Source organism: Paramisgurnus dabryanus, chromosome 2 (assembly GCF_030506205.2).
Source record: "Paramisgurnus dabryanus chromosome 2, PD_genome_1.1, whole genome shotgun sequence".
Lineage (NCBI taxonomy): Eukaryota > Metazoa > Chordata > Actinopteri > Cypriniformes > Cobitidae > Paramisgurnus > Paramisgurnus dabryanus.
Window position 1 is genome coordinate 56,608,033 of NC_133338.1, and position 9,026 is coordinate 56,617,058.

The window sequence follows — 9,026 nt, forward strand, 5'->3', positions numbered from 1 at the left end:
TCAATGCTCATGCACAAGTTCATCGGGTCAGGATATGACTGATAAGCATTGATGATTGGCCACAATGGCTCCATTATTTGGGAAACATTTATTTATGCACTGTCAGAAATAAAGGTACAAAACTGTACCTTTTCTGTCACTGGGGCTGTACCCTAAGTTTCCTTTTTATACCTTTACAGGAATACAAAACTGAATACAATTTTGGGTAGATTACCGTACCTTAAGGACTTACATTGTTAGAAAAAAGTTGAAATATGTACCCTAGCTGTCAATGGGGCAGCACCCTTTAAAAAGGTAATTGTATGGACCATAAGGTACAGATATGTAAACATTTAGTACCAATATGTACCTTTGAGATACTAATATGTATTTTTGAGATACTAATAAGCTCTCTTTGGTCCCAGAATGTACTTCTGAGTTACTAAAATGAAAAATGATCCTTAGGTGCAAAGCTATACTTTTCGAAAGGGTACAGCCCCAGTGACAGAAAAGGTACAGTTTTGTACCTTTATTTCTGAGTGTGGATCTCCAGCAGTGATCTCTTTTAAACTAAATACTTGCTTGCTTAACAATAAAAAAGTATTTTTTTACAAAAAATGTAGGGTCCCCTCATAATCCTTAATCAAAAATCGCAAATCTCCTCCCCTCCTCGAAACGATCCATCTTTACTTCCGGTCAGTTTATCAGATGGGCAGGGTCCAGGAAAAGATCGCAGCAATTAGCAAATAGCAACGTGTCCCAATTTCCAACGATCCAATCAATTCTCGACAGACGAATTCAAGTACAGCCCTACGTTTTTTCATTTCACAAGTCATTTCATTTGACTGATATACGTCACCACAGAAAAATAAGGCAATCAATACTTTTGTTTCATGCGACATTAACCTATCTTAAGGGATTTTAAAAGCATGAAATGAATTTTTTCCTGTTTGTTTTCTTTAACAGTACAGCTCAGGAGAGTCAACGGTAGATAAACTCAACACCATCGTCTGTATAGTTTCTAAGCCAATCACGCAAGTCCTAAATGTCATGTGAATAATAACTCCGAAGCTCCAAAAATAACAAATAACCTGACAATGAGCTACATGCTGCTGAAACAAAATATATATTCATTTTGTAAAAGGGAAACGTTTGATGAAGGTTTCTTTGTTTAGCTGGGAGTATGAAATAAGAAAAAGACACAGAAGTAAATTCTCCCGTGTCCTATCACTGCCGACTGATCCTTTCATGGGACAGGAAGTCAATCATTTCATTTTCTGCTTAAAAAACAAGCAAGTTAGAGAAAAATGTGTCATTCATGTAGAAATAAATGCTACTCATACGAATAAAAACCTCTCTTAATCAATTATATTCCCGAAATGAGCTGACCTTCACAACACCAGACGGATCTGTCAACAAACACCGAAATGGACCAATATGTGCAGCAAAAATCTTTCATTTATTAATGTATATATGCATGTCTGGCTGTTGCAGTCAGACTTTATCCATTATTAACTCTCGTCTGGCCTTTTCCATCACATACACACACACACACACAGTGAATTCACTTTATTGTGGAGGGATTTCAAAACAAACCCTGTAAATCTTATTTACATATCTCCTACATTTCAACTTCATCAGAAATATCACAGTTGTACCTTATTAATAAAGAAAAAACTCATTCGCACAGCACTTTGGTCCCAGAAAATGGCCATAAAAATTGGCAGAAAGGCTTCTGTGTGAACACAAACGAAAAACATTTGGCGTTAACAAAAAGGCAGAAACGATACCGTAAGGGGCGTGCCGTAGTGAGGACGCGCGTGTCATCTCAACCAGAAGTTATGGTTCAGCTCTTTGACACAGGGATTTAAACGCAGATTAACATTCACTATGAGAAATGTCGGCAAACTGGACTGAAGCAAAGATCAGGGAGCTCGTCACTATCCGCCCTGAAGCTGAAATCATTCACCATGATCATCATGACAAAACAGCGCATAAACTAAAATGCTTTCTTCAGAAAGAAATCACAGATAATACGCAAACTTTAGACGCTGTGGAAAAATACTACCAAGTACAGGATCTTTACGGTATGTGCGTGAATGCACGCATATTATCCAGAAAATCAGTGGCAGTGTGAATGAACCAAAAATCAAACAAACCCGGATAAATCACGGATGCATTTTCCGTGTATTCTCCGTAATCTCTGTGAGAAAAGAGCTTAATAGTCATTACCTGTGCACATGAGACACACAAACCTGAGAGCTAACGTTATGCCATTACTACTCAATATGATTTTGTAATGACACTATGATGTAAATCTTTCAAATATATCTTGGAGAGATTTGTGATCAACATACACAGAAACTAAAGTCAGGGGGAGAAATACAACACAAGATAGAAAGACTTTCCCATGCGACTGAGTGGAAATGATGTCCTCCATATGAGATTTATAATTCTCTCACAGGGAATGAAAAGCAGTAAAGATACGAGCACATCAACACAACACCTCTTAAAAAACACAACTGCAATCGTGTTTAATCGTGATGGCCATTAACTCAAGGACGTGTGTAACATTTACATCATAAATACATAAAAGATCCCGAACACAAAGAGTCACCATAAACAACCCGAAGTCAAATTTACTGAATAAAAAGTCATTCACTATACGTCCAGAACCTGCATCAAGCCGACAGATCAGTCTTGTTTCAAATAAAAAGCTAGTCATTTACAAATAATTTTGTGTTGCTTCAAAAAATGATTAAAGTTTAGCACAGCAAAAAAATGAGCTTAGTACTAAAAATCCACCTGCACCGTTACAACTGCTACAATGAACCATGTGGCTTTGGTTGACAGTGTCAATAATGTGCAAAGTATATAATAAAGGCCTTAAAGCCAAAAACTCAGTAAATTTTTCCTGTATTCCTTCACACGATGCCAGATCTATAAAACGTTTACATTTACGAAGTCAGAAGAGTGTGCTGCCCAATCTTGTAATACCCTTCTGCCTAGCTGTAGACACAATTATAGCTAGATTTACGTCTCAGTGCTAACTTGCTTGTTTCATTTCACTGAATGCAGAAGTAAGAAAAAGGTTTTAGAAATGTCTTACAGTAAACGATGTGTAATTCTTTTACCCTTAAAATGCTTATAACGGTCTCATATAATGAGATAAATATGCTTTAATGCACTATGTCACCGCAAACAATTCAAGCTTGTTTATTTTAATGTCAACACCTCCCCTAAATAAACAACATGCATAATCAAATTATTACAAAGTAAAATAAACTTCACGGTTTACTGTTGACTCCAGTTCTTCAGGACAAACGGTGCATAACAGATAACAGGATTGTTATACAAAATAGTTTTACACCATCCTTAGTCAGAGTTTCCCACAAAATTAACTGACCACCATAAATATTTTTTGAGCAGCGCGCTTTTCACTACCTGCTATTTGTTTTTAAAGCCCTTAATGGGCTAGCACTTCCGTACTTATCTGAGCTTTTGTGTGTAAACAAAACTACTAGATGCCCAAGATCATCTTCTCAGAATCTGCTGAAGGTTCCCAGATCACGGCTAAAAACAAAGGGAGACTTTTGCCTAAGATTTACAACAGGCCATTGCATTATTCTGCTTACCAAAGACATTGCTTTAATGGTTATTTTAAAGACACTTGACAGGTGTTTATCAAAAAATAATGCATATCCATGAAACATCTCTCAACCAATTAGAATAAAGCATTCAACAACAGCCCTGTGCTATAAATACTTTTAATAATTTATATGGGAAATTATGGTTTGTTTACCACACTAATTGATCAAATGCATACCTCAAATTCACTGAAAGTAAAGATCACTCAAACTAGAAACAGGAGGAGTAAAAACTTTTTCGTTCCTGTCAAGTATCCGTGGAAAGCAATTGGACACCAGTCAAAGAAATGTCTAAAAGCCTTTGTATTAGAAACAAATTATCACAACAAAAGGCAACTGCAAACAAACAATGCTGAAGCTTTTATCAGAACAAACATCGTCCACCTTGTTCCTTTGTCTGCAGTTTTCAAAAACTGCAATTCAACTGGATGAATGAAATTATCATGATGCTGAAGATGTGATGGTCCCACTTATATTTAAAAACCAGAAAGTTTCACAATACGTTGTCTTCTCATAAAACTAATGTAATTAAAATGTTTATACCGCAAAATGGGCTTGTGACAACAAAATGATGTTATCTAATGTTCAAAAATCCATATGGTCTAAATCCCTTCATTCAATTGAGGCCTGTCGAAAATCAAGCAAATAATTTTGATTAAATAAATAAATACATTCCACCAACAAGCAGTAAAAGAACCTGAACAAGTCAAGAGTCTTAAATAAAGATTTTATTTTCATTTCTCCTACACGTAAACACACAGTGAGCAATGCCAAAATGTTTTAATGACTTAAAACAAGTGTGCAACAAGAGAAAGCATTTCTTTACTTTAAGGACTATTACATATGTGCAGAAACTTTTCAATACATCAAATAAAATGCTGTGAGCCCTACTGACAGTCTTTCAGTCAACAGCTAAAGCAGAAGCCCTCAGGCAATAAAGAGCATTTGAACACATTTCATGAGTAGTTGAATAGGATCATGACATTAGAGCAAATGCTCAGGGGGTTTGTGAGAAACTTAAGACATTACCACACATTTTCACACACTTTATAAAAAGCTTGTGTGCTGGTAACCAGGACATACATGGCACTAAATGGTAGCCAATGACTAGAAAATGCAAAAACGAAAAATAAAACTTTCGTATTTACACATAAAAACTAAAAACACACCTTCATCCACTTAAAAAGCCATTTGTAATATGCCTTTGTTTGCATATTAATAGAAACAACCTTCCAAGTTGTTCATCTTTCTCTAATACTCTATTCTCACATGTAAACATAGCTGTCTATAATACGCTTGATGTTGCAGTCTTTGACAAAATCTTAAATGTTAAATTTGTCACTTCACATAAATGTGTCTGCTAAATGGATAAATTAAAATGTAATGTATTATTAACTCTCCGATTGTCATTTCTAATAAAACTGAAGTTCTTGTAAATAATCTTTCTTGTCCACTCCATACAGAGAGATAGTGAAAACATCTGTCATTTCAACTTTTACACAAAAATAACAACAGTGTATAGGTTAAAAAACTATGGTGGAACATAATTTAGAGTAAAAAAAAATGAGAATCATAAGCATGGAATTAAAGGCTTTCCTTATCTCAGAATGACAATGTCTGATCTCTCTCAAAGTCTTGAAAAAAAAAAGGTAAAACCAGTGCTCTATACCAATTAAACTTTAAAGGTCATGCAGAATACGAATGTTTGATCAGAAATCTGCAAGCTTCTTAACTGCTTAGAAATGAGTCTTTCAGTATAAAATCTAATAGCAGATGTGCAGCAGTGGTCATATTGCAAACAATTCATTATATTAGAAAGAAACAATTGTGTCGCCACCGATAACCCCGTGGTTAGTGCGCCGACATATAGCAATATGTATACCGATGCAAGTTCGATTCCAGTCTCTGAGGTCCTTTGCCGGTCCCACTCTCCTGTCTACTCTCCACACATAAAGGAACAAAACGCCCCAAAAACATAATAAAAAAGCAAAACAATTGTCAATTCACAAACTGAAACATAATACACAGATTCTTGTCTTGGGCACCAGTGGTTCCAAACTAGTTTTGACCTAGGACTCAGATTCATGATGGTTCAACACCCAACAATACATTTAAACGTAGGGATGCACCGAATATTTGGACACCGAAAGACTTTTATTACCGAAAACAATGCAGCCGAAATGTTGTGATGACGCAAACAGAAACCCCGACCTGCACCTGCTTGTCTAAAGCAAGATCATATAATTGGCATTATTTCTTTCTGTGTTTTGGTTTTCAGCCTTGGTTTCCTCTTTTTGGGTTTCGGCCAAGAATTCTCATTTCTGTGCATCCCTATTTAAACTGCAACTAAATCCAAAAATATATCAATATTATTCCAAATTAATACCATGACACAGGCATAACAACAACAGTGGGTGATTTATCAGACTAACAGGTGAATCTGTATGTAATGTGGTCTGGGTCATTTTACACTGAGAGTCGTCATGTCACACAACCCATCAATTCTACTAGCTCCTTTCATTGTCCAGCTTCTAACACACAACTACATAGGAAACATTTTCTTCTCTAATATTTCTGATAATAAACACTTTTTTTGTGCTAAACTGATGCATGGTTAGTTGCATTTTATGCATTAAGCATCATTTCCCTGCTGATTCTCAACCCAAGACTTGAAACTCACTGTTCTAGACCATCAAAGTGTCCGGCAAGGTCTTGCACCATAAAATATATAGCATCTTAATACGTATTTGCTTGACAGGTTAACATATTCTAAAATGGCTTTATTAAACTACTGAACAAGCAACATTTATAAACATTTATTATTTGAGACAGTTAAAGTTAAACCAACAGTGGATTAAAAGGGTGAAAAAACACAGATTTCCTAACACAAACATGCAAATGTTAACCCAAAGTCCATGCAAAATGTCCATTTAACAAGTACTCAAATACTGAAACCAAGAGCCAAAGATTTGTGGCCGTTGAAGGAGACATGCAATGAAGGAGATCTGGAGTCAAGTTTTATTGAACAGATTACAACCTTTCCCTACATGAAGGTTATATAAAAACACTGGAAACGTTTCTGCATGCCTTCATTTATTTCTCCTACTTTTTAAATGCCTCTTTTAAAATGACTGAGCTTTATTCCTTCCCAAAGCAAAACAGATATATGAACACCAATCTACGATTGCTGCATGCATAACAATTAATGTAATGTATTTTAAGAAAAAAGTATATATTAAGTATTCATATATAAAATGTATATACACGTAAATATTTCTTAAAATGTATACATGCATGTGTGTGTATTTATATATACAGAATTATTATACACAGTAAAGACACATATGATGTAAACAAAAACTTTATTTCTGCAAACGATTAGTTTTGTTAATCATTCTGCAGCCATAGACCTATTATGAAACTATTTTTCGAATTGTGATATGTACATGAAAATTGTGCCCAGATTTCTACCGACCTTAGCTATGCCATAATTTCTATCACATTCTCCCAAGTGGTTTCAGAAGTTAGAGTACTTGGTTACCAAGGAGACAACAGTGTCTAAAAAGAGCATGCAGAAATATTAGTGATAGACCTGTATATTGCAGATGCCGATATATGGGACGATATTTCAAATTTGTAAAGTAATTTTCTCTATTACTTAAATTTGATGTTTGTAATGAACAGACACTCAGTGTCACTCAATGTAAAGCCAAAGTCTGACAGACAGTAAAATTACCATTCATTGTTCACTTTTTAACATGACGTTATGTTGTGCCAAACACAACAACACACTTGTTCACCACACTCATTCAAACAGTACCGTGATATGTCAGATCCACATTAATTATGTCTCATGTAAATTATTAATTATGTAAATATGGGTACTTTAAAAGGGTATATTTATAAATGTTATCCATAATAACACATGTTTATGACAAACAATGTTATTGGTGCAACAAGTCTTGTAAAAAAACTGTTTATAATGTTTATTCTACCACAGAACATCACCAAACACAAATCATCATGTGCTGAGCTGAAAGTGACATTTGTAATGATGCTTCAGAAAACATTACAATTCTCCTGATGGACGTGTATATCCACCGTTGGACTTTGTTTCGAAACAAAACTACACTTGTGTGAATGTGAAAAGTAAAGTGTTTAATTTTTTAAAAGCTCATCGTTGAAGAAACACCTAAATATTGTGTTTGTAAAGGCCGATACACGCGCTTTGAAGTCGCTGCATTCCAGTCAGCGGCTGTTCCAACATGTTCCAAATCCAGCGCGTGCGAGACTGTTGACTTGCCACTTACGATTATTTATATTATTAGAATAGAAACACTAAAATGATTCAGAAAAGACACTCAATGTGCTATACAAAAACGTAAAAGTTTAATACCAACAAGTCAGGACGAGTTAATTTTCTTCACCACCACCAGCGAGAATATGTAAGCTGCCCATTCTCTGAACTCGTCACAGTTTACTATTTAACTTATACCCACACTTTGATTAGCGACAACAGTGTAACTTAGTTTCTTTAATCGGTAAACTGCAATCGCGGTTTCGACGCATCGTGAACCGCGATCCCACAGTTTGTTTTCTTTGCGCGTGCTGCAACTCTTTGAGGAGAAACATCTTCGCCTGCGCTCGTGCGGTTTATTAAATCCGTTTCTATATACGTTCCCCGTGCCTGCATTTCTAAAGCAACGATGCATTTAATCCCAAATGAAAAGCGAGTATAATTTAATGGAAACACTTACCGTCAGCAAGCAGCGTTAAAGTTAAAAGGCTGCCATAAACAACTGCAATGTGCCTCATCGTGGAGAATCTCTCAATCTCTGTCGTCCTTAATTTCTGCCTGATTTTCTGAATAAACAGCCTTCGGATCAACAGAATTACATGAATAACTATTTGAAAACCATCGTTTAATGCATCTGTAATCCTTTTTGGTCCCCACACGAGTGTTAAGTTAAACTAAAAAGACCCAAATGAAGACGCCGCAACTCCAGTCAGGATAGAAGTGTTGTTCAGTCAGACTCTGCCGCCGCCGCCGCTGCTGGAACGATCAAAAGGTGCATTGGATTGTACCATCTGCGCTCCGAAGGGGGGGATCTTTACCAGAGTAAATGTCTCGTTGAAAACTGAGGGGAACGACACAAATTGAATGAATCTGAGGCTTTAAGGTAACACTGCGTGTTAAATGAGACCAACTGGGATTTTAGCGATTTCGCAATTTCTTCGTGCGACGCCCCGAAAACTTTGAGGTGCTGTGAACCTCTCTACAAACGAGAGAACGTGCCGACGCGGCCCTTCAAAGTGAGCCGATCCAAATCAAATAAGGAGACATCAATAGTTGCCCGACTTTACTGACGCCCTCAACTTTCCCCTCCAATTACTGCCATA

The 9,026-nt window shown here is 36.2% G+C and overlaps 1 protein-coding gene across 3 annotated transcripts in view; it reads right to left on the reverse strand.

The window, feature by feature from the left end:
* lrp4 (low density lipoprotein receptor-related protein 4) overlaps positions 1 to 8,654 on the reverse strand; it is a 111,624-nt gene extending 102,970 nt beyond the window's left edge. For all 3 annotated transcript variants that reach the window (XM_065261863.2, XM_065261862.2, XM_065261864.2), the window contains exon 1: positions 8,384 to 8,654. In XM_065261863.2, coding sequence (XP_065117935.1) covers positions 8,384 to 8,441 — 58 coding nt within the window. In that variant the 5' untranslated portion in view covers positions 8,442 to 8,654. The remainder of the gene's footprint in view (positions 1 to 8,383) is intronic.
* Between the last annotated feature and the right edge of the window lie 372 nt (positions 8,655 to 9,026).